Source organism: Anomaloglossus baeobatrachus, chromosome 5, assembly GCF_048569485.1.
Source record: "Anomaloglossus baeobatrachus isolate aAnoBae1 chromosome 5, aAnoBae1.hap1, whole genome shotgun sequence".
NCBI classification, from domain to species: domain Eukaryota; kingdom Metazoa; phylum Chordata; class Amphibia; order Anura; family Aromobatidae; genus Anomaloglossus; species Anomaloglossus baeobatrachus.
In genome coordinates this window covers 323,313,831-323,341,205 of record NC_134357.1, presented here as the reverse complement: position 1 = coordinate 323,341,205, position 27,375 = coordinate 323,313,831, and the positions used below count along the sequence as shown (strand labels likewise).

At 45.0% G+C, this 27,375-nt stretch overlaps 1 protein-coding gene across 1 annotated transcript in view; it reads right to left on the bottom strand.

The window, feature by feature from the left end:
- Positions 1–10,189: 10,189 nt before the first annotated feature.
- Positions 10,190–27,375, bottom strand: part of WFDC3 (WAP four-disulfide core domain 3) — a 37,711-nt gene continuing 20,525 nt past the window's right edge. Inside the window, exons 4-6 of the mRNA XM_075349772.1 lie at positions 22,866–23,009; positions 17,102–17,254; positions 10,190–12,682 (exon numbers count right to left, since the gene is read on the bottom strand). Coding sequence (XP_075205887.1) covers positions 12,672–12,682; positions 17,102–17,254; positions 22,866–23,009 — 308 coding nt within the window. The 3' untranslated portion in view covers positions 10,190–12,671. The remainder of the gene's footprint in view (positions 12,683–17,101; positions 17,255–22,865; positions 23,010–27,375) is intronic.

Genomic DNA, 27,375 nt, shown 5'->3' with positions numbered 1-27,375 from the left:
ATATCAAAAATTTGTCAAAAATGTTATCTTTTTTTTTCAATTTTTTTTCAATTCATTATATGCACTTAACCCATTCACCCCTGAGCGATTTTCCATTTTTATTTTAGTTTTTTCCTCCCCTTCTTCTGAGAGCCGTAACTTTTTTTTATTTTTCTGTCAATCTTGCCATATTGTTTTTTGAGGGACAAGTTGTACTTTTGAAAGAAATCATTAGCTTTACCATATATTGTACTGAAAAACAGGAAAAAAAATCCATGTGTGGTGAAGGTAAAAAAAAGTGCAAGTGCACAATTACTTTTGGTGAGCTCTGCAGATGGTTGTGTGACGCCCTGGCCTATCAGGTCATCACAGGGTATTGTGTAATCTGCCCTTTTGTGCAATATCCACCTCCTCCTTGGTTACGGCTAGAGTTGAGCGCGGTTCGCGGTTCTCCAGTTCGCGGTTCGAGTGCTTTTGGGGGTGTTCTAGATCGAACTAGAACTCGAGACTTTTGCTAAAAGTTCGGCAGCTCGAGTTACGTTCGAAAACGGTTCTATCAGCAAAAGCAGGGCTTTTTACAGCTACAGTGTGCAGGGAGCCATCACTGGCAGTCTGCGATAAGCTGGTAACCAAGATAAACATCGGGTATCCAAGCAAAGCGCTTTGGTTAGTAACCCGATATTTACCCTGGTTACGTGTGCAGGGAGCCGACACTTCCCCGCTGGGCTCCGCCCCCCTCCTGCACTCGGCATGTACACACACACTCACACTCACCTGTCCCCAGCCATGCAGTCCCAGACACTGACGTCTTCAACGCCACATGGCCCTGCTAGGCTCCACCCACTTCACACTCTGCCGCCCGCACACATGGCCCCGCTAGGCTCCACCCACTTTGCACTCCGCCGCCCGCACACATGGTCCCGCTTGGCTCCACCCACCTGGCACTCTGCACACATTACCCCGCTTGGCTCCTCCCACCTGGCACTCTGCACACATTACCCCGCTTAGCTCCACCCACCTCGCACTCCACACACATTACCCCGCTTGGCTCCACCCACCTGGCACTCTGCACACTTTACCCCGCTTGGCTCCACCCACCTCATACTCCACACACATTACCCCGCTTGGCTCCACCCACCTGGCACTCTGCACACATTACCCCGCTTAGCTCCACCCACCTCGCACTCCACACACATTACCCCGCTTGGTTCCACCCATCTGGCACTCTGCACACATTACCCCGCTTGGCTCCACCCACCTGGCACTCTGCATACATTACCCTGCTTGGCTCCACCCACCTCGCACTCCGCACACATGGCCCCGCTCAGCTTACCTGCGGTGATGAAGTCCCACCCTCCCGACCTCAGCGCTGTCACTGTCTTCCATGGCCGTCGCTTGTCACATCTCCTCCTCTCGCTTCCGACCCGAGACTGTGACTAAAAGTGACGTCACAGGCTCCCGCGATACTTGGCTGTGAAGGCGGCAGTCATTGAAGTCAGTGACAGCTCTGCTGTCAGCAGTGCAGGAGATCGTCACCGCAGGTAATGTACCTCGCTCCTGACAGCAGCACTTGTCATGCCCTGCAGTGAGTTGGGCTGACCTATTGATGTTAGCTCAGGTCACTGCATTGCTCTCCCAGCCAATGGGGAACATTCTGTTCTTCATTGACTGGGACAGTGACTATAGTATGGATCGTCATGGGAACCGCTTGGATTACAGCAGACCTGGATTTGTTTTTCTTTCTAATAAATTGGTGAAAAAGGGAATGTTTTGAGCATTGTTTTTTCAAATAAAAATATGGTTGTCATCTATTTTTTTTTTTATTACTGACTGGGTTTGTGATGTCGGGTATCTGATAGACGCTTGACCTCACGAACCCCAGGGCTTTATGCCAGGTGACATTACACATCTGGTATTAACCCCATATATTACCCCATTTGCCACCGCACCAGGGCACGGGATGAGCTGGGGCAAAGCACCGGGATTGGCGCATCTAATGGATGCGCCACTTCTGGGGCGGCTGCAACCTGCTATTTTTAGGCTGGGGAGAGTTCAATAACCATGGACCTCCCTAGTCTGAGAATATCAGACCCCAGCTGTCCGCTTTACCTTGGCTGGTGATCCAATTTTGGGGGGACCCCCACGTGTTTTTTTTTTAATTATTTATTTAATTTAAAATAACGGCGTGGGGTGCCCTCAGTTTCGGATTACCTGCCAAGGGGTGAAGCTGCCAGCTGTGGCCTGCAGGCTGCAGCCGTCTGCTTTATCCTAGCTGGCTACAAAAATAGGGGGAATCCCACGTCATTTTTTTTTTAAATGTATTTTTTTTTGGTAAATACAAGGCTAAGCACCCTTTAGTGCCACATGAAAGGCACCAAAGGGTGCAAAATTACAAAATGCAGGAGAGTGGGACATTATGTGTCTTTCTGCCATTATAATTACAGAAAAGACTGATATGAAGTGTACAAGCACAGGAAAATCACCAGAGCGCTCTACGCAAAAAACTCCTGCATACAGTCCTGGATGGAGTATGCTGAGCCTTGTAGTTCTGCAGCTGCTGTCTGTCTGTATGGAGGAGAGCAGACAGCAGCTGCAGAACTACAAGGCTCAGCATACTCCATCCAGGACTGTATGCAGGAGTTTTTTACCCACCAAAAAAATGTTGTGGGCTTCGTCATATTTTTGTATGCTAGCCAGGTACAGCAATCAGCTATGGGCTGCCCCCAACCCCCAGCTGCCTATTTGCACCTGACTGGGAACTAAAAATATAGGGAAGCCATTTTTTTAATTATTTCATGAAATAATTAAAAAACAAATGACATGGGCTTTGCCATATTTTTGTGTCCAGCCAGGTACAACTAGGCAGCTGGGGACTGGAATCCGCAGCACAGGTTAGCCCGAGGTTGCTGGGCGCCTCTGCTGCAAATTGCAATCCGCAGCCACCCCAGAAAATGGCGCTTTCATAGAAGCGTCATCATCTGGCGCTGTATACAACTCTTCCAACAGCCCTGGTGACAGTGGCTTGCTGGGTAATAAGGGTTAATACTGGTTTTGTTTTACTAGCTAGTATTAAGCCAAAGATTCTTAATGTCAGGCAAGTTTGACCCAGCCATTAAGAATCTCCAATAAATGGTTAAAAAAAGACACCACACAGAGAGAAAAAATACTTTAATAGAAATAAATACACAGACACATTAGAGACTCCATGTTTATTACTCCCTCGCATCCCTCCACGATCCGGCTCTTCTGTCTTCTTTCTCCTTCAACACATGCAGCTCTGCTCCATCAGCGCTGCATAGGAAGAAGGCGGTGCTATTCCCCATACAGTGTTCTCACACCGGGAGTGACGAGAAGCTGCTGCTTGTGAGCGGTGACGTCACCACTGACAGGCGCGTTGCTATAGCAATGGTGATCTCCTTTATAGACCGGCTGTGGCAGCCGGTTTAAAACGAAATGGGGAAGCAGACCGGGAACCCGACCGCGTGCCAGAGCATGTCCCCAGTACACGGCGATACACAAACGATCACCGCGTACTGGAGAGATGCACTCGCAGGTCCTACATGACGCGTCATAGTCATGTGACCAGTCTGTTGCCAATGAGATAATAGACACGTGACTGGTCACATGGCTATTTTGACGTCACGACAGGTCCTTCATCACTGCTGGTTACCGGGAGGACGCAGCGATTACCGATGGAAAAGCGGCGGGAGACAGAGTGCAGGACGGATCGCGGGGACCGGTAAGTGTTATGGCAATGTTTATTAACTGTATGTGTACATTTATAATGTGTTTTTATGTGTTTGTGATTGCCTCCCATTGTTTCCTATGGGGTTCGAACCGGTTCACCGAACCGAACTCGAACGAGCTCTCCGTTCAGCGAACCTAGCTCGAGCCGAACCGCGACCGGTTCGCTCATCTCTTGTTACGGCTCCCTAACTAATGGTGTTGCCAAAACCAGCTAATCAAAATCCTAGGAACACTCTGCACCATACCCACCAGACACACCAGTGGACACCCTGAGTGGAATAAGGTCGCCCACGTGGGGGGTTGGTTAAGGGGAGGTCAGGAGTGTCAGGAGGGGGTCAGTTAGAGAAAGGGGGAGTGTGGTGTTGGAGGTGAAAGTGAGAGGAGGTCAGGAGCTGGGCTCCTTGGAAGTACTAGGTAGCAGACGTTGGTCTGGGCTTGGTAGGAGCTGGACCCCGGTCACAGGAGATCGCGACAAGGGGCACGGCATTGTCGTGGAGGACAGCCGGCGGCCTTGTACCATCACCAGGCTGGGACCAGGGCACGATGGGGTACATGGAACCTAGGTCAGGGAGTAGCTTAAGGCAACCTGACAATTCACCCGACGAGAATGGAGCCTTCGAGATCCGCTCTCCACCCACTCCAAAATCGGGGTACTAGCGCAACGAGGTTGATAGGACTTTCCATACATACGGTCCAGGAAATCCCAAGTGTCAACCCTGAGAGCAAGCTCCCTCAGTTAGCCATACTGGGGAGCAGGACCCAACTAGTTTCAAGCTACAGGGACCAACTAGAAGAGAACCAGGTGCCAAGGGAAAGGTCACAGATCAACAGGCAACACCAGCAGAAACGGGATCCAAAACGTGCTTCCACTCAGCGGCAGCGGTGTCCAGAACTTTGGTTTACTAAAGTTGTCGGTGTCAGCGTTATTGGACTGAGTGAGTACACAAGTGACCCTTACCTCCCTAACGGCATATCCCTGTCACCATCACTGAGTCCCGGGGCATCCCCCCTACCCGTGGAGGGGTTAAACACCTGGCTGCCCACTCCATCGCCACAGGGTACTCCCAGCTGCAGTGGTGGTACTCCACCTTACCACACACCACGGGTGGCGTCACGAACTCTCAATACACCATCCCCCTGTAAATACCCCGCTTCTTTCGAGTGGCCGCACGACCCCCGGGTCCGGACTCCCCTCGAGCCACCACGGATCCGGATCCGAGCAGCCCGGCTGCTGACACGGGGGCGGCACACCTCCACGGTTTGTATTAGACACTGCATTCTGCAGTGGAACTCTCCCTAGCCTGATCCCTAACTCATGGGTTTCATTATCCCTTGTGGGAAATCTTTTTTAGGTAACCATATGGGTGATTGTTCCTATGTGTTTGATTATATATTTATTGCTCTTGGAGCAATATAATTGAGCCCTGATTTATGTACCTAGGGGTGGATGTATGGAAGTGTGTCACTCACCATATGTCGTTGTCTTGTATGTACATTGTGTTCTACATGTTTTTCTATCCCTGTGCACTGTTTTTTGATAACTAATAAAATATACTATTTTGTATTTCCTATGCAGTGCTTATTTGAGTCATTTGACCTAGGGATAGGAAGTTATGTGGGAAAATGTAAAGACTTTTTGGTCCTCTGTTTCTATATGTTAAAACAGTGCATCTTTTGGTGCGTCTTTCGTGCATTTTTTACATCACAAAGACGCACCTAAATGCATGCATTTCTTTCTCCAGCAAAGTCTATGAGATTTCTATTCTGCTGTCCACACTGTGCATCTTATTTTGTCTGCATCTTGGCTGCGTTTTTGAAGATACAGCCAAGATGCAACATGTCAATTCTTTTTTGCATTTTTCCAGTGTTATTGAGCTCTTCCAGTCAATTGATTTGACTTAAAAAACGCGCTGGGCAAAATGTGGTAAAAATGCGGCAAAAACGCATGCGTTTTTGCCGCGGGTGCGTTTTTGTGCATTTATTGGGGTCAAAAACGCTGCATCTTTGTGGTTAGAAAGGATGCACTATGTGAACATAGCACAAAAGAAAAAAAAGAGATAAAGGAAGAAGTAGAGAGGAAGGATTTAAAGTGACAGTAACCTGTATGAGAAAACCCTGCTATAGTACAAATAAAGTTGTGTTTTAGAAAAGAAACCTTGATTGTCGTCATCTCATTGCTTGAACTTGAACCAGAGAAGAGTAGGAACCGAAACATCCCCAGTGGCAAGTAAATGAACAAAGCCCAGACGTTCACGGGCCCTACGATCTGCCTGTAGCAGGACCAGCGGGTTGAGCTGAGACACGACACAGTGACCACGAACGACTACAGTGCTCTCTGTCTACCCTGTTTACAATGTCATTGCACCTGAAGTGCACAAAGTCTAAAGGGTACTTTACACGCTACGATATCGATATCGCTAGCGAGCGTACCCGCCCCCGTTGGTTGTGCGTCACGGGCAAATCGCTGCCCGTGGCGCACAACATCGCTAACACCCATCACACGTACTTACCTTCCCTGCGACGTCGCTCTGGCCAGCAAACCGCCTCCTTTCTAAGGGGGCGGTTCGTGCGGCGTCACAGCGACGTCACACAGCAGCTGTCCAATAGAAGCGGAGGGGCGCAGATGAGCGGGTGGAAGATCCCGCCCACCTCCTTCTTTCCTTCTTTTCCGGTGGACGCAGGTAAGGAGATGTTCGTCGTTCCTGCGGTGTCACACGTAGCGATGTGTGTTGCCGCAGGAACGACGAACAACATCGTACCTGCAGCAGCAACGATTTTTGGTAAATGAACGACCTCTCCAAAACCAATGATTTTTACCTCTTTTGTGATTTTTGAAGGTCGCTCGTACGTGTCACACGCTGCGATGTCGCTAACAACGCCAAATGTGCGTCACAAACACCGTGACCCCGACGATAAATTGTTAGCGATGTTGCAGCATGTAAATGGCCCTTAACGATATGTGTCCATGATCAGGATTAGTAGCATCTTGGAAGCAGCGTATTTTCGTATAGCACAAACACAGTGGATGAGATTTATAGAAATCTCCTGCCCACTCTGCTTCTTTTTAACGCTGTGTAAATGTACCACCCCCGTGGAAGCAGCCGAGCTGCTCGGATCCAGGTTCGCTGTGGCTCGAGGGTCTCCGGATCCAGGGGTCGTGCGGCCACTCCAATTAAAAAGGGGAGTATTTACAGGGGAGTTATAGTTCGTGATGCCACCCGTGGTGTGTGGTAATTGAGAGTACCACCGCTGCCGTTGGGAGTACCCGGGGATGATGGAGCGGGGGCAGCAAGGTGTTGGAACCCTCCACGGATAGGGGGGACACCCCAGGACTCGGTGTGGGGAGTGCCGTGGGGATGAAGCGGTCACTCTCGTACTCACTCATAGGCAGACACTGACAACTGGGTAAACCAAGTCTCTGGATACCGCTGCCGCTGAGGGGAGCTCGTCCGGGTCCTGACCCCGAGTGGTGCTGCCTGGTGATCCATTACCTGCCTCCTGGCACTTAGTTTTGACTTCAACTTGATGACCCGGTAGCGTGGAACTAGCCAGGCCCCGCTCCCTACTATGGCTAAGTGTGGGAGCTTGCTCTCAGGGTTCACGCTTGGGATTTTCTGGACCGTTTTGGTTGGAAAGTCCTATCCCCCTCGTTGCGCTAATGCCCCGATTCTAGAGCCAGTGGAAACGGATCATAAAGGCTCCATTCTCCTCAGGTGAATTGTCGGGTTGCCTGAAGCTACTCCCTGACCTAGGATTCATGTACCCCATCGTGCCTTCGGTCCCGGACCGGTGATAGGGCTAGGCTGGCGGCCATCCTCCTTGACAGGTCCGAGCACCTCGCCACAATCCCCTGCGACCGGGGGTCCGACTCCTCTAGGCCCAGACCACCATATGCAACCTAGGCAGTTACTTCAGGAGTCACCACTCTCAAGTTCCTCTGAGCTCCTCTCAGCTCGAGGGCCATCCAAAGATTTATTTGCATTACTTTAAGAAAAAGGAAACATTTTTATTTACAAGGTTTTCATCCCACATTAGGGAGGCACATTTCTTAAACGTTACTAAACAGTTAGAGTTCATCAGTTCAACTATGGAACGCTACCGGTTATGTTAGTAGCGGAGGTTCAACCTACTCTGTTGCAGCCTCTTCCTGTGACAGTCCAGTCCCAATGTCCCGGATCCCATCAACTCGCCACCCAAACAACCTGACCCGCTGCATTCCTATCCGTGGGTCCGTGACCAGGTTGAGGTCCCAGGTGTTGCAAAGACGACTCTAGTAGGCATAGGAGGTGCAACTATATACACGACACAAGTCTGTGTTGGCCACAACCAGTCCCGTGGCCATGGTCCATTTTTACTACTAATATAAATAGATAACCGAAGTCCTTGCACCTTGTGCAAACATTATATTAACTTTTCTCAATCTCAAAAGAGGTGCAATATTCCATCCTGGGTAAGGAGGAGGTCAATGCCGGTCCATGCAAAAGCACAGCACACTCACTCAGCAACACATCACCAAACATGGAGAGTAGTGGAGGAGCAAAGACCTGCGGTCTGGAGCTGGTACCGCTCGGTCCAGGCATAGATAGAAGGGTCCCAGAGCCCACGGGAATTCCTACCCTACCCCATGGCCTCGTTCCATACATATTCAAAGAGTGTAGGGATACGGTCACAATTCGGGAACTGGTCCTCAGGCTAGAGGAGATTAAACCCACGGGCTCCCTAGTGAAACCAGTGGCTGAGGTGTCTTCAAGCACCGAAGCTACCAACGCACACAAATTCACTGGAAAGTGACCCAAAACGGACCAAAGGGATAGAGCTTCATGCCACCCCACAGGGTGCACGGACACTGTAACAGGGTTCAGTAAGCGAGGGTGCAAGGCAGGAGGGCGAAGCCAGAGCAGAAGTCGGCCAGGGAAAGAGTATACTAAAGAAAGGTGCACCGGACTTGACCTCCGAACTACCAGGGATTGGCTGGAGCCCATTACGGTGACTCCCGGCACTCCAAAGGTGGTCCACGGCATGTAACAGGCTACAGTGGGTAAACACCTATTGACTGCACCCCTGAGTCACTCCATTATTCGCCTGCGCCCACCATAATAGACTACTACTACCACCACAATCCGCCCTTGGGACCAGCTCTATCTGTGGAGAGTTATACCATCCTAACTGTGTCACCATCTGCCCCAGAGGTCCGTATCCTGCAGCGGCAGCACCTAACTTGCCGCATACCACACCAGAGGTGGCGTCACAAATTAATCATCATCCCCTATATCTTTATTAAACGACACCGCCAGGGTCACGGAACCGGACCCAGGCACCGCGGCATCCCAATAGCATGAGAACTGCGGCCCGGTAACGAGTCTCCCCAGGCACTGGTGGGCGCGTCAAATGGATTTCTTGGAAATAATAGGAATGACAGTTATGAAGCTCTTTTTGACAATTTATCAAGACATATCAGAGCCTTGGATGTCGAATGTCAATCAAGATGCACTTTCTCCATTCACATCTGGATTTCTTCAGATCGAATTTGGGAACTGTTAGTGAAGAACATGTTGAATGGTTCCACCAAGACATTCATGTGATGAAGAATCGTTATTAAGGGAGGTACGATCCGGCTATAATAGACAACTATGTGTGGGGTTTGGTTCATGATGTTTCTTGTCAGAATACAAAGAAGAAAGCTGAAGCAATCAATTAAATTTTTTACTACTTCATCGTCTGATATAGAAATATATTAATTGCTTGAATAATTGTCCTGTGGACCGGGATGCACAATTTCTCATATTCACTTACTTTGTAAACACGGTCTTCTTCCACTAGCATTCATGATCATATTACCATTTCATCATTCTGTATGAACGGTTGACGTTACACCAAAACCAATTGCAGATTCATTCTTTTCACATTACATTTCATACCATTATGTAAAAAAATAGACATAACTACAACGTCGATTAAATTTTGATACACAGTGTTATAGGGGGACACGGTGGCTCAGCGGTTAGCACTGCAGTGTTGGGTCCTGGGGTTTAATTCCACCAAGGACAACATCTGCAAGGAGTTTGTATGTTCTCCCCGTGTTTATGTGGGTTTCCTCAGGGTTCTCCAATTTCCTCCCACACTACAAAGACATGCTGATAGGGAATATATATTGTGAGCCCCAATGGGGGACAGTGTTGCCAATGTACATTATGTAAAGCGCTGTTGAATTAATGGCGCTATATAAGTGAATAAGTATTATTATAGGACAAACGGGGATGTGGTGCCCTCTAGTGAGAGGTTTGCAGCATTGCACTTTCCTTTATTGTTGGACTTTTATCAACCATCCCAAATTCCATATAAAGTTTGACAAGGCTGGTGGGGAATTATCATATAAGTATACTGAGGGATAATTTCCATAGATCTGATATAAATTAATAAATGTATCGTCACTAAGGAAAGCCTCACAAAACTTCACATAAAATGTTGGCAATAAAATTATTTATTTTCTTTATTTTATGTCTTGAATTTTTTAAAAAAAATCACAAAGCAACAAGTAAAAGATTTACAAGTGAGACTAGTAGCATTTTATTCTTTCAATTATGTATTAATGCAACTGGGTGAACAAGGATAACTATAAAGTATAACTGACCACAGACACTAGATAACAATAGGTCTATATCTGCAGGTATCTGCTGACTGTCAGTCCAGTTTTATAATTTGTCTTATTAGAAAAAGACTGTTGAAAATGTGAAGAATCAGTTATTATCAGTTTTGTCTGAAACCTACGAAATAAAAAAGGAGCATAATTTTTTATCACCCAATATTTCCAGAGACCATGACATGTCATGAGGGGCCTCGGAGACGCCTAAGGCATAAGTGGTTGGGTGCAACTACTACCTCTGCCTCTTATAGCCACTTCCCTGTCCAGGGAAATACTGGAGGCTTATGACCAAACGGCTTATGTCCATCTAATGTCTCTGGCCAGAGAAAATAACTATGGATAAAGCTATAAAAACAGCAATCTTTCTTCCACAGATGGTTTCTTTCCTATTGTCTCTGGTATGTTGCACAGATAAAGTGGTGTTTGCTTTGCAAAACCCAGTTTTGGCTGTGGTGTCACCTGAAAATTTTGCTTTGATGGGACCTCCAATGGTCAGACATAATCTAATCATATGGTAATAGTAATTGTATGCCTATAACGCAAGGACATACGGGGCATCCTAAAGGCCCAGTCACACTAAACAACTTACCAGCGATCCCAACAACGATCCAACCTGATAGGGATCGCTGGTAAGTTGCTAGGAGGTTGCTGGTGAGATGTCACACTGCGACGCTCCAGCGATCCCACCAGCAACCTGACCTGGCAGGGATCGCTGGAGTGTCGCTACACGGGTTGCTGGTGAGATCACCAGCAACCAGTGACCAGCCCCCAGCCAGCAGCGCCGCGTGGAAGATGCTGCGCTTGGTAACTAAGGTAAATATCGGGTAACAAACCCGATATTTACCTTGGTTACCAGCGCACGCAGCTACACGTGCAGAGAGCAGGGAGCAGTGCACACCGCTTAGCGCTGGCTCCCTGCTCTCCTAGTTACAGCACACATTGGGTTAATTACCCGATGTGTGCTGTAGCTACATGTGCACAGAGCAGGGAGCAGCGCACACCGCTTAGCGCTGGCTCCCTGCTCTCCTAGCTACAGTACACATGGGGTTAATTACCCTATGTGTGCTGCAGCTACACGTGCAAGGAGCAGGAGCCGGCACTGACAGTGAGAGCGGAGGAGGCTGGTAACGAAGGTAAATATCGGGTAACCAAGGACAGGGCTTCTTGGTTACCCGGATGTTTACCATGGTTACCAGTGTCAGCAGAAGCCGGCTCCTGCTACCTGCACATTTAGTTGTTGCTGTCTCGCTGTCACACACAGCGATCTGTGCTTCACAGCGAGAGAGCAACAACTAAAAAATGGCCCAGGACATTCAGCAACAACCAACGACCTCACAGCAGGGGCCGGGTTGTTGCTGGATGTCACACTAAGCAACATCACTAGCAACATCGCTGTTACGTCACAAAAGTTGTTCGTTAGCAGCGATGTTGCTAACGATGTTGCTTAGTGTGACGGGGCCTTAAGGGGTACTTCTCTCATAGCGAGATCGGTAGCGAGATCGCTGCTGAGTCACAGGTTTTGTGACGCATCAGTGACCTCATCAGCGATCTCGCTGTGTGTGACAGTAAGCAGCGACCTGGCCCCTGCTGTTAAATCGCTGATCGTTACACACAGCTCTGGTTCATTTTTTGCTTGTTGCTCTCCCGCTGTGAAGCACACATCGCTGTGTTTGACAGCGAGAGAGCAACGATCTGAATGTGCAGGGAGCAGGGAGTCGGCTTCTGACAGCTGCAGACGCTGGTAACCAAGGTACACATCGGGTAACTAAGCGAAGTGCTTTGCTTGGTTACCCGATATTTACCTTGGTTACCAGCATACGCCGCTCTCAGGCTGCCAGTGCCGGCTCCCTGCACACGTAGCCAGAGTACACATCGGGTAACTATGCTTTGCTTAGTAACCCGATGTGTACCCTGGCTATGAGTGCAGGGAGCCAGCGCTAAGTGGTGTACGCTAGTAACCAAGAAAAGCATTTTGCTTAGTTACCCGATATTTACCTTGGTTACCAAGCGCAGCATCGCTTCCACGCGTCGCTGCTGGCTGGGGGCTGGTCACGGGTCGCTGGTGAGATCTGCCTGATTGACAGCTCACCAGTGACCATGTAGTGACGCACCAGCGATCCTGACCAGGTCATATCGTGGTCGGAATCGCTGGTACGTCGTTTAGTGAGACGGTACCCAAAAACCAAAGATCTTTTTACTTCTAAAGTTATATATTAAACAACAATAAAAACACAAGAAGAAATGGTGTTGTTGATTAGTCTGAGAATAATAAGACATATTCTTCACTGTTTTTCTTCAGTCCTTACTTATTGTCTAGAGGAAAAAGGAAAAAAAGCAAAAGAAGGATCAGAAACCTACATTTTACCAGGGAATATTAAGCATGATAATTTATTGCTATTTTATCAATTTGATCTCTATGGTGCTCCTCACAGTAACAGATACAGTCATATGAAAAAGTTTGGGCACCCCTATTAATGTTAACCTTTTTTCTTTATAACAATTTGGTTTTTTGCAGCAGCTATTTCAGTTTCATATATCTAATAACTGATGGACTGAGTTATATTTCTGGATTGAAATGAGGTTTATTGTACTAACAGAAAATGTGCAATCTGCATTTAAACAAAATTTGACTGGTGCAAAAGTATGGGCACCCTTATCAATTTCTTGATTTGAACACATCTAACTACTTTTTACTGATTTACTAAAGCACTAAATTGGTTTTGTAACCTCATTTGAGCTTTGAACTTCATAGGCAGGTGTATCCAAATCATGAGAAAAGGTATTTAAGGTGGCCACTTGCAAGTTGTTCTCCTATTTGAATCTCCTATGAAGAGTGGCATCATGGGATCCTCAAAACAACTCTCAAATGATCTGAAAACAAAGATTATTCAACATAGTTGTTCAAGGGAAGGATACAAAAAGTTGTCTCAGAGATTTAAACTGTCAGTTTCCACTGTGAGGAACATAGTAAGGAAATGGAAGAACACAGGTACAGTTCTTGTTAAGCCCAGAAGTGGCAGGCCAAGAAAAATATCAGAAAGGCAGAGAAGAATGGTGAGAACAGTCAAGGACAATCCACAGACCACCTCCAGAGACCTGCAGCTTCATCTTGCTGCAGATGGTGTCAATGTGCATCGGTCAACAATACAGCGCACGTTGCACAAGGAGAAGCTGTTTGGGAGAGTAATGCGAAAGAAGCCGTTTCTGCAAGCACGCCACAAACAGAGTCGCCTGAGGTATGCAAAAGCACATTTGGATAAGCCAGTTACATTTTGGAAGAAGGTCCTGTGGACTGATGAAACAAAGATTGAGTTGTTTGGTCATACGAAAAGGCATTATGCATGAAGGCAAAAAAACACGGCATTCCAAAAAAAGCACTTGCTACCCTCAGTAAAATTTGGTGGGCTGTGTGGCCAATGCCAGCACCGGGAATCTTGTTAAAGTTGAGGGTCGCATGGATTCAACTCAGTATCGGCAGATTCTTGACAATAATAATAATAATAATAATAATAATAAATAATAATAATAATAATAATTCGTTCCGAATAGCATGTGCAATTCAAGTCAATGGGGAAAACTCGCAACGCAAAGTAATGAGTAACCCGAGTGCCGCACTATTTGCTACTCGCACGAATAGTGCGGAATACGGGTTACTCATTACTTTGCGAGTTTTCCCCATTGACTTGAATTGCACACGCTATTCGGAATTAATACGCAAGTATTAGACAGTACTCCTTATGAGTATAGCGAGTATGAATAGTTAGGTACTCGCTCAACTCTAAAGACAATTGATGATATTGCAAAATTTATACATGAAAAATACAGATGTATATAAAATCACTCCAGCAAAGCACTGGAGTACTTTAAAAGTAAAAATTAAATCTAGCGTCTTTTAAAAAAGTGACAATTCTTGAATCATCGGAAAACCTGTGGAAATCTTAAACTTCCACTATGACAAACATAAAAAAAAATCAGTCGAACACATAAAATAGACTTTAAAAACATTGCAAATTAAAAGAAATATTAAGTTGTTAATGAATAAAAGGCAAAAACAACAAAATATAAACATAAATGTAATGTAACATGTAAGCTCCATGTGCCTATGACATAAATGAAAGTGTGCACCTCCACCACCTTCATTACACTGTGTGCAGAATTATTAGGTAAATGAGTATTTTGATCACATGGTAATTTTTATACATGTTGTCCTACTCCAAGCTGTATAGGCTTGAGAGCCAACTACCAATTAAGTAAAGCAGGTGATGTGCATCTCTGTAATGAGGAGGGGTGTGGTGTAATGACATCAACACCCTATATAAGGTGTGCTTAATTATTAGGCAACTTCCATTCCTTTGGCAAAATGGGTCAGAAGAGAGATTTGACGGGCTCTGAAAAGTCCAAAATTGTGAGATGTCTTGCAGAGGGATGAAGCAGTCTTAAAATTGCTAAACTTTTGAGGCGTGATCACAGAACAATCAAGCGTTTCATGACAAATAGCCAACAGGGTCGCAAGAAGCGTGTTGGGCAAAAAAGGTGCAAAATAACTGCTCACGAATTGAGGAAAATGAAGCTTGAAGCTGCAAAGATGCAATTTGCTACCAGTTTGGCCATATTTCAGAGCTGCAACGTTAATGGAGTATCAAAAAGCACAAGATGTGCCATACTCAGGGACATGGCCAAGGTAAGGAAGGCTGAAAAACGACCACCTTTGAACAAGAAACATAAGATAAAACGTCAAGACTGGGCCAAGAAATTTCTTAAGTCTGATTTTTCAAAGGTTTTATGGACTGATGAAATGAGAGTGACTCTTGATGGGCCAGATGGATGGGCCAGAGGCTGGATCAGTAAAGGGCAGAGAGCTCCACTTCGACTCTGACACCAGCAAGGTGGAGGGGGGGTACTGGTATCATCAAAGATGAACTTGTGGGACCTTTTTGGGTTGAACATGGAGTGAAGCTCAACTCCCAGGCCTACTGCCAGTTTCTGGAAGACAACTTCTTCAATCAGTGGTACAGGAAGAAATCGATATCGTTCAAGAAAAACATGATTTTCATGCAGGACAATGCTCCATCACATGCATCCAACTACTCCAAAGCGTGGCTGGCCAATAAAGGTCTAAAAGATGAAAAAATAATGACATGGCCCCCTTGTTCACCTGATCTGAACCCCATAGAGAACCTTTGGTCCCTCATAAAATGTGAGATCTACTGGGAGGGAAAACAGTACACCTCTCGGAACAGTGTCGGGGAGGCTGTGGTGGCTGCTGCACGCAATGTTGATCATAAACAGGTCAAGCAACTGACACAATCTATGGATGGTAGGCTGTCATCATAAAGAAAGGTGGCTATATTGGTCACTAATTTTTTGGGGTTTTGTTTTTGCATGTCAGAAATGTTTATTTCTAAATTGTGTGCAGTTATATTGGTTTACCTGGTGAAAATAAACAAGTGAGATGGGAATATATTTGTTTTTTATTAAGTTGCCTAATAATTCTGCACAGTAATAGTTACATGCACAATCAGATATCCTCCTAAGATAGCCAAATCTAAAAAAATACCCACTCCAACTTCCAAAAATATTAAGCTTTGATATTTATGAGTCTTTTGGGCTGATTGAGAACATAGTTGTTGATCAATAATAAAAAAAATCCTCTAAAATACAACTTGTCTAATAATTCTGCACACAGTGTAATGACTGAGGATGCTTCATTAGTAAAATATTAATAATTTGTTGAGAAAAGGTATGATTGGAAGTATCAATAAAAATAATAATGAAGTATAACAACAGAAAAGTCATAAGAGGGGTAGACAATGTGAGAGAACAGAAACCATTTTGAGTCTGTGATATCCATCTTGTATTTTATTCTTATGTCATGGTGAGCAGGTAACACTGACGGGAAGGGAAGTTTCGCATTTCTATTCACGCCCCTACTGCTCTTATTGGTGCATAGTTCAGAGGGAACTTGTCCTTTGTCTGTGACCTGACGCTGCTTCCGGCCCCCAGTGAAGAAGATGCGCTGTTCAAATTCACTGGGGGACGGATGCAGGTGACAGCCGCGGCAGAGACTGCAGGGACGGTGGAGGTGAGTATGTGTTTTCTTTATTTTTTAAATGACACGTGTGTTTCTCCGGCGCGTGTCACGTGTACCTGCATCCACACTACATCCATGTGGTACGTGTGCGGGCCCGTGCTGCCGGAGAAACACGGACATGCATCCGTGTGGAGCACACGGCACACGTCTGCTCCACACGGAGGCACGGGCCACTGGCAGAACACGTGCGTGCACATATACCCATTGATTTTAATGGGTATACGTGTGCCCGTGTCTCCGGTACATACGGCACGGACCTAGCACGTACCGGAGACACGGACGTGTGAAGGGGACCTTAAAGATACTAATTCTACTAAAAATGAATGAAACAGCAATGTGCATAATTGACCTTCACTCAATTCAGTCCGGGCTCCCTGGTTTTCTGGATTGATGGGTTTTCCAGCGGTCAGATCCCAGTGAACAGGAAGCTATCCCTTATCTCAAAGATGACGGTTAACGTTAAAATTTGAGACTAATCTTTTATAAGGGGAAAAATTATAGGAACAGCCCAAGGACAAGAGATGCATTGCGTTTAAAAGAGAAACAAACCCTTTTCTAATCTTGGACAACCAATTAACCCTGTCCTTTAACTTGACATCAATCAGGTTTTCCACATAAGGTATATTGTGTTTAGAACATACCATTCGACGGATCAGTGCAAGTCGCTCCCGACCCTGTATCACAGCACTTTTTAGGAGAATCACAGTCATAGTCAGAGTTACATAGGTCTTTTTTATCTGACGGGGCATCTGACTCTGATTCAGAAGCCATAGAAGGACATTCACCAGATCTCTCTGAAAAAAAAAAGATAAATAAGAAAGTGATCAAGAGCCAAGAAAAGCCTTCCCGGATATTTATATACTGTAAGTACAAGTTAAATGATTGTTAAATAACTATATATACAGTATATATTCAACTTTTATATGATTTTATATAATATATTTTGAAAAAAACACAACAATTTTCTTTCTGCTCACATTTTTAATTAGTTGAACTCAAAGATCTAAAGCGGGTTTTACACGCTGCGACATCGCTAGCAATTGCTAGCGATGTCGAGCGCGATAACACCCGCCCCCGTCGTATGGCCGATATGTGGTGATCGCTGTCATAGTGAACATTATCGCTACGGCAGCGTCACACGCACTTACCTGCCCTGCGACGTCGCTCTGGCCGGCGAACCACCTCCTTTCTAAGGGGGCGGTTCGTTCGGCGTCACAGCGACGTCACTCTGCAGCCGTCCAATAAAAGCGGAGGGGCGGAGATGAGCGGGACGTAACATCCCGCCCACCTCCTTCCTTCCGCATTGCCAGTGGAGGCAGGTAAGGAGAGGTTTGTCGCTCCTGCGGTGTCATACATAGTGATGTGTGCTGCCGCAGGAACGAGGAACAACATCGCTAATTAGAAGAGAACGATTTTTTATTTCAGGACGACCTCTCCGTGGCAAACGATTTTGCCCTCTTTTGCGATCGTTTCAGATCGCTCTTAAGTTTTACACACTGCGATATCATTAATGACGCCGGATGTGCGTCACAAACAATGTGACCCCGACGATAATTCATTAGCGTGTAAAGCCCGCTTAAGACTTTTTCTATGTTCATAAAAGAACTTTTTTGCTCTCAAATATTGTTCACAAATTTGTCTAAGGCCCCGTTCGCATGTCAGTGATTCTGGTACATATGTTGCAGTTTTATACGTACCAGAATCACGGACATACGCAGACCCATTAAAATCAATGGGTCTGTGCACATCAGTGATTTCTCACTGACGTGTTTACGAGCGACGCACAAGTGTATCCGTGTGCTCCGCACGGAGACAAGTCCGTTTTTTTCTGTTATCTCTGATGTCCCACGGACCACACTATGGTGTGATCTGTGAAACACGTACCAGAAAAACATGTACATTTAATATAAAAAGGGTTTTAAACTCACCTGCCTCCAGCGCTGTTTTCAGCTGCTGCTGTCTCTGCTTCCAGGCTGGCTAATTATGCTCATACATATGCACTGCACAGCCAACCTGGAAGAAGCTGCAGAGGGGAGACAGCGGTGACCGGGCACAGCATTGCGGGAGGCTTCAGCACCATGGACAGAAGCAGCGTGAACAGGTGAGTATAAGTGCCTGATCTCCGTGTATTATCACGGATAGCACATGGAGATCACACATGTTCCAAAATTACGGCACACGGAGGGACATACGCACCATTATCACATCAGTGAAAAACGTGTGTGTTTTTCACTGACGTGTGAAAGAGGCCTAAGTCTGTGTTAGTGAGCACTTCTTTGCGGAGATAATCCATCCACCCCAAAAGTGTGGCATAGCAAGATGTTGATTAGACAGTATGATTTTTGCACAGGTGTGCCTTAGGCTGATCAAAATAAAAGGCATCTCTAAAATGTGCAGTTTTACAGTATTGGGGGGGGTCAGAAAACCAGTCAGTATTTGGTGTGACGACATTTGCATCACGCAGTGCAATACATCTCCTTCACATAGAGTTGATCAGGTTGTTGATTTAGGGATGTGGAATGTTGCTCCACTCCTCTTCAATGGCTGTGTAAAGTTGCTGGATATAGTCATGAACTTGAACACGATATTGTATACACCGATCCAAAGCATCTGAAGTGTGCTCAATGTGTGACATGTTCAGTGAGTATGCTGGCCATGCAAGAACTGGGATATTTTTAGGTTCCAGGAATTGTGTTCAGATCCTTGCAAGATAGGGCTGTGACACAAGGTGATGGTCGTGGATGAATGGCACAACAGTGGCCTCAGGATCTCGTTACAGAATCTCTCTGCTTTCAAAATGGACTAAATAAAATGCACCTGTGCTTGTTGTCTCTAACATACACCCGCTCATACCATAACCCCACCGCCACTATGGGCCACTCGACTCACAACATTGACATCAGCAAACCGCTCACCCACACAACGCCATATACACAGTCTGCCATCTGCCCTGTACAAGGAAATACAGGATTCACGCATGAAGAGCACACCTCTCCAACATGTCAGACACCATCGAATGTGAGAATTTGCCTATTCAAGTCGGGTATGAGGACAAACTGCAGTCAGGTAGAGACCCCGATGAGGACCATGAGCATGCAGATGAGCCTGGCTGAGATGGATTCTGACAGTTTGTGCAGAAATTCTTAGGTTATGCAAACCAATTGTTGCAGCAGGTAACCAGGTGACTTTTTTCAGATGACCTTGGAGGTGAAGATGCTAAATGTGCAGGTACTGGGCTGGGGGGGGTTACACATTGTCTGTGGTTGTGAGGCTGGTTGGATGTACTGCCAAATTGTCTGGAAAGCCTTTGAAGACAGCTTATGGTAGAGAAATGAACATTCATTTCATGGGCAACAGGTCTGGTAACATAATTGCACCCCCTCAAAACTTTCAACATCTGTGGCATTTTGCTGAGTGACAAATTATTGCTCATTTTAGAGTGGCCTTTTATTGTGGCCAGCCTAAGGCACACCTGTGCAATAACGTGCAATAAGAAGCTGAGTCCTGCACCACTCGTACGTCTCCGTTACCCAGATGATAAACTTTCACTTGCAGGAGCTTGCAGCACCAGTATAAGAATTACTCCGGGCACAGCGTGCTGGTCAAGTAAGAAGGTACGATCCAATCAACAGGGTGAGATGAAAAATGACCGCAAAACAGCTGCTATACCGGATGTTCTTTATTCAATCTTTGTGCAGGGTAAAAATCGCGGCGGGAGGAGACCTGGATACCGGCCCCTCACAGAGGATGACGGCCGTTTCGCCTGTCAATAGGCTTCTACGGGTCCACCGTGGACCCGTAGAAGCCTATTGACAGGCGAAACGGCCGTCGTCCTCTGTGAGGGGCCGGTATCCAGGTCTCCTCCCGCCGCGATTTTTACCCTGCACAAAGATTGAATAAAGAACATCCGGTATAGCAGCTGTTTTGCGGTCATTTTTCATCTCACCCTGTTGATTGGATCACACCTGTGCAATAATCATGCTGTCTAATCAGCATCTTGATATGCCACAACTGTGAGGTGGATGGATTATCTCAGCAAAGGGAAGTGCTCACTAACACAGATTTAGACAAATGTGTGAACAATATTTGAGAGGAAAGGGCTTTTGTGTACATAGAAAAAGCCTTTGATCTTTGAGTTCAGCTCATGAAAAATGGGAGCAAAACCATAAGTGATATGCTTAGCTACAAGGTAAAAAAACACTTCTCATCAAATAAAACAGAGGCTTTGAGGACACCTCACTACCCCATTCACTTTAGATAACTGTTGCCTGAATAATGCTTCAATCAATCATTTGGCCGGAAGCTATCTCGCCCAACTCTTTTGTGTACAGGAACTCTCGCTCCGCACTCCTGTGTTCTCTATAAGAGTCGCTGCCAGACATCTCTGGAAGCATATTCTCAAGGAGAACAAAAGTATTGGAAATCCCAAATCAGACATGCCAAACCCTTATTTCACCCAACATCATATATTCAGGGCCCCCATACACATCAAATTTGTCAATATTGGCGGGTTTGGCTGGCGTTAGTCTAATGTGTATGGGGCATTTACAGACACCACATCATCAGGAGTTAAAAACATGGTTGAAACTGTTACTGTAAGCAGCTATACAGGTGAGGAGCTACCCCAGGCTTTACTTAAGCTGGTGTCACACTAAGCGACAGCGACAACGACGTCGCTGTTACGTCACCATTTTCGGTGACGTAACAGCGACCTTGTAAGTCGCTATTATGATCGCTGCTTAGCTGTCAAACACAGCAGAAGCAGCGATCATAACGTCGCTGTGCTGCATGTGCAGAGAGCAGGGAGCCGCGCTTAGCGCTGGCTCCTTGCTCTCCTAAGTACAGTACACATCGGGTTAATTAACCCGATGTGTGCTGCAGCTACATGTCACAGTGCAGAGAGCAAGGAGCCGCGCGCACTGCTTAGCGCTGGCTCCTTGCTCTCCTTGCTACAGTATACATCGGGTTAATTACCCGATGTGTACTGCAGCCACATGTCACAGTGCAGGAGCCGGCACTGGCAGCAAGGGCGGAGGCTGGTAACCAGCGTAAACATCGGGTAACCAGGGAAAGGTCTTCCCTTGGTTACCCGATGTTTACGCTGGTTACAGCTTACCGCAGCTGCCAGTGCCGGCTCCTGATCGCTTCATTTCGTCGCTCTCTCGCTGTCACACACAGCGATGTGTGTGTCACAGCGGGAGAGTGACGACCAAAAAATGAAGCTGGACATTCAGCAACGACCGGCGACCTCACAGCAGGGGCCAGGTCGTTGCTGGATGTCACACACAGCGACAGCGACGGGACGTCGCTGCAACGTCACAGAAAATGGTGACGTAGCAGCGACGTCGTTGTCGTCGTCGTTATGTGTGACACCAGCTTTAGAAGTGGTCACTAATGAGCGAGTTTCGAAATATTAGGATTTGTGATACTCGTAACGAGTACTGTCTAATACTCGCGTATGCATTCCGAAGAGTGTGTGCAATACAAGTCAATGGGGAAAACTCGCAATGTTACGAGTAACCCGAATGCCGTACTATTCGTGCGAGTAGCTAACAGTGCAGAATTACGGTTACTCGTTACATTGCAAGTATTCCCCATTGACTTGCATTGCCCATGCTATTCGGAATACATACGCGAGTAATAGACAGTATTTGTTATAAGTATAGCGTTTGGAAACTTGCTCATCATTAGTGGTCACATTAGTAATGTGATATTTCTAACGTTTGTGCATTGAGCACTTTACTGTGGAAATGATGTACTTAGTTTAACATATATATTTCATCTAACGTTAATGTATCATGCAAGTGGCATATGGGTACTCGAATTTCTGTAAACACTCTTTACTTTATTGTTATTCCTCCTAATGGTATTGCTAGAATTTCTAATTATATTGCAAATATGATTTGGTTAAATCCACAGTTGTTTTTTTATTTATTTTTTATTTCTTGCATTGCTTTGTTGTATCTGAATTAATACATTTTTTTCAAGAAATACTTTAGGAGTGTACATTTTTATAAAATCATAAAAAAATGCAACAATCAAAGAAGAATGCAATTGCATATCTTGGTGTGGGCACCTATAGAAAAAACAGAGCAGGGGGGTGGGAACAAAAATAAGAGTTTTGGCAATATTGCAGTATCAAGTGGTACACAAAAATACTAAGAGAATTAGAGGTTTCATTTTGGGGGAAAATATTTTTAAACAGACTATTTTAAAAAAAAACCAAAACAATAAAAGATGATAAAAATGTAGTAGGTTCTTTGTGTTTGTAATCATTTTTCCTAATTAACAAGCTATAAGATTATACTCAAAATTAATATTTTTACATGATTTAAATAGGAGTTGCCATTGAAAACCACATACACATTAAACCTATTAGCCATATTAAAGTCTATTAATATTTACCTGCTAAAGCCTCCTGGCACACGTTTGCACAACCATCTGAGCAACATTTTTGTGTCCCTGGACATCCAGTGTCACTATCACAAAAACTGCGTTCTGGTGCGAAACACGGATATATCCGTTCCAATGCACAGAAACCTGCTTTGTCTTTAAAAAAAAAAAAAAAGCTAAAAATCAGAATCAACATAAGAAAATGCATACATGCTATTATACAATGAAGTAATAGTTGCAGCTGAGAGGGTGTTTTATAAGGCAAGACCACTGTCTCTGCTGTGGGGATCCAAGGCTACGTTCCTGTGATGAGCGTTGGGTGAGTATTTTTGCGGCTTCAAAAATGCAACATCCTACATTTCAGGAAAGTGGATGGGATTTATAGCAATCTCTAGCCCACTGTGCTTCATTTCACTTGGAGTAAACTGACCTGCGGTGTGAGCTTCACATCCGCAACACGTTAGTTTCTCTTGTTGATACGCTGAGGTTTATGTGCAGCTTTTTCTCTTAGACTTGCATTAGATGTGGAAAATCCGCATCTAAAAAACACACATGCATTTTTAGTGCGTTTTGGCTGTAGAAACGCATCAAAAACGTATAAAAAATTGTTTAAAAGAACTGAAATCCTCAGTGGTTGATACTTTTAAGGGCTAACTGAAAAGATGGTAATAATAGCAAGCTTTCGAGACTACTCAGGTCTCTTCATCAGGCATGGTATAACACAAAATCTGAAGAGTCTCATATTTATACACATTCTATCCATTCTATGTCCTGTTGTGTATAAATATGTGACTCTTCAGATTTTGTGTTATACTGAGCCTGATGAAGAGACCTGCGTAGTCTCTAAAGCTTGTTGTTATTATTACCATTTTTTCAGTTAGCCATTAAAAGGTATCAACCACTGAGGACTTCAGTTCTTTTAAACAGTTTTTTATCTCTACTGGCTAACACGGTACAAAGATATATTTTACCTATTTCAAAAACGTATGGAATCCACACATAACTATATCAAGTTTTTATCAAAACCAACTACCAGGAAGTATCAAAAAACAAAGCAGCTTTATTTAATGTATGGTATACCAAAAAGAGACAAAAATCCAAATGTAAAAAAAATGCACAAAAACACAATAAAAAAAAATTAAAGGGACCTAAAATAGGTGCAGAAATTCTGCAACATCAAAACTCATCCCATGCACACGTTGAGTATTTTGTAAATTTTGTACCTCAGTATTTGTACGTTAAATCCATGCGTGGAACAATCAGAGGAAAAGTATAATAGAAACATGAGCACAACTTCAACATTTTTTACCCCCTACTGGTTTTAGCTTACAAATACGGAAGTAAAATACTCACCGAATACTCAACATTTGCATGTGGCTGAAGGCAATGTTCCTGTTTTGAGTATTTGGTGAGTTTTTTACCTCAGTATTTGTAAATCAAAATCAGGAGTGGAACAATCAGAGGAAAAGTATAATATAAACCCGGCACCACTTCTGTATTTATCACCCACTCCTGGTTTTGACAAACAAATACTGAGGTAAAAAAAAAAATAAATCACCAAATACTCAACTTGTGCATGTGGCCTTATGCTGGACATAACTTGCTGCGTATATATTGCCCTGTCCATAATTTCTTAGGATAAATATTATACATGAGGTTGTATTGAACTGTCAGGCAATGGAGCAGTTCTCTTAGGCTTTAAATAATCAAAACTGCAGGACTATTAGGTGGCATATTATGTCGTCGATAGTTGGACTGTGGATGATTATGGGAAGCTTTGTGGCTAGTACTACAACCCCTGGAAAAAATTATGGACTCACCTGGCTCTGAGGATGTTCATTCAGTTGTTTACTTGTGTTTTAAAAAAAGCAGATCACAGACATGGTACAAAACTAAAGTCATTTCAAATGGCAACTTTCTGGCTTTAAGAAACACTAAAAAAAATCATAAAAACATAATGTGCTAGCCAGTAATGGTTACTTTTCAAGACCAAACAGGGGGAAACATTATGGAATCACTCAATTATGAGGAAACAATTATGGAATCACCCTATAAATTTTCATTCCCAAAACTAACACCTGCATCAAATAAGATCTGCTTGTTAGTCTGCATCTAAAAAGGAGTGATCACACCTTGGAGAGCTGTTGCACCAAGTGAACTGACATGAATCATAGCTCCAACACGAGAGATGTCAATTGAAACAAAGGAGAGGATTATCAAACTCTTAAAAGAGGGTAAATCATCACGCAATGTTGCAAAAGATGTTGGTTGTTCACAGTCAGCTGTGTCTAAAATCTGGACCAAATACAAACAACATGGGGAGATTGTTAAAGGCAAACATACTGGTAGACCAAGGAAGACATCAAGGCGTCAAGACAGGAAACTTAAAGCAATATGTCTCCAAAACAGGAAATGCACAACAAAACAAATGAGGAATGAATTGGAGGAAACTGGAGTCAATGTCTGTGACCGAACTGTAAGAAACCGCCTAAAGGAAAGGGGATTTACATACAGAAAAGCTAAACAATAAAAAGATGACTGCCTGAAGTGAACATGTAAATTTCCAGTTTCATTGATGATATGGGGCTGTGGGGAGATGGCTGTGATTACATTTTCAATAAATGCCTAAGTTTATATTTAAATTTTGGACCCTTTTCTTATCCCATCAATTGAAAGGATGTTTGGGGATGATGAAATAATTTATCACCATAATAATGCATCCTGTCATAGAGCAAAAACTGTGAAAACATTCCTTGAAAGAAGACACATAAGGTCAATGACATGGCCTGCAAATAGTCTGGATCTCAATCCAATTGAAAATCTTTGGTGGAAGTTGATGAAAATGGTTCATGATAAGGCTCCAACCTGCAAAGCTGATCTGGCAACAGCAATCAGAGAAAGTTGGAGCCAGATTGATGATGAGTACTGTTTGTCACTCATTAAGTCCATGCCTCAGAGACGGCAAGCTGTTATAAAAGCCAGAGGTGGTGCAACAAAATACTAGTGATGTATTGGAATGTTCTTTTGTTTGTTTTTTATGATTCCATAATTTTTTCCCCGTTTGGTCTTGAAAAGTAACCGTTACTGGCTAGCACATTAGGTTTTCATGATTTTTGTAGTGTTTCTTAAAGCTAGAAAGTTGCCATTAGAAATGACTTTGGTTGTGTGTCATGTCTGTGATCGTTTTTTTTTAAACAAAAGTAAAGAACTGAATGAACATCCTCAGAGCCAGGTGAGTCCATAATTTTTGCCAGGGGTTGTATGCATACATTTTGTTGTCCTCTGTTGGGCATCATCACTGGCTTTTGGGGACACACTGAATGGAGCTGTATGGTGACATTCATAGCTCATATTATAGAGGAAAAGACAAATAATGTCTTTTGACTTTAAAAAATCATATTTATACCAATGAGTCAATGGGTACATATATCTATTATAAAACCGCAACATCTGAATAAGCAATGATAAGGGAATAGGAATGTAGGAATAAAAAGGGAAAATCATGAGCATTGTTGGACTGAGATTTCAAAGACCCACCGGTAACATTGACTCTGGTGGGGCATTGTTCAGCTACATAGAAATATTACATTACCCTCAGTCACACATTTACCTCTGCTTCTATATAATAATACACTGGGAAGTTTGTTAAATGAATGATGAGATACTGGCTTTGTGTCACGTCTCTCACCTCCTGCGACTTCTGCTTCGGTCACCAGGCGCCGCCATATTTCCACCGTGGGTAGTGCTGGTGATAAGAGAGGAGTGGGTGCCAGTAGTTCTAGTGGGTGCAGGCTCCACCCATCCACTTAGCTGGGTTTCCCTGGGACCTGCAGTACCACTGGCTGATTGTGGTGGCGTGTGTCTTCCAGCTGAAGATACCACCTTTCAGCTACAGCCAAAGGGAAGGCACCGCACCCTTCTTATTCTCCCTCCTGTCTGCTGGTTGCAGCCAAATATAGTCTTGTACTATACTGCTTGTCTCGAGTTCGCACCCTGCTCCTGAACTTCTGATCCCCATGTTTTGACCTCTGCCTGTTCTGACTACTCTCCTGCCTGCCGTCTTTTGTACTTCACTGCCATTTCCGGTTTGATCTTAGCCTAATTTCCTGACCACCCTCTTGCCGGCCGATTTTGTCCATTTTTGTACCTCTTAGTTTGGACCCTGCCTAATGGCTACTCTTCTCTAGATTGCAGCCTTCCATAGGCAGCAATCTCCTGGACCTTGTTGTGTCGCGGGCGGGGAGGAGGGTGTCAGCACACTACGCTCACCCCCTTCTGCTCGGGTCCGGCGGCCGCTGCTCAGTGGTGGCTCGAGCTGTAGGCCGGATCCCGGGGGTTTCTCGAGCGGCACTCCTCGCCCGTGAGTGAAAGGGGTTGTTGGGTGTGGGGATTGTTTATTGTCCGTGACGCCACCCACGGTTGTGGTGATTTCACCACCGCTGCTCAATACGGGGATCCCGGGGATGGTGATGCGGAGCAGCTAGGTGTTGTGTTGCCCCTCCGTGGGTAGGGGTTGGTGATC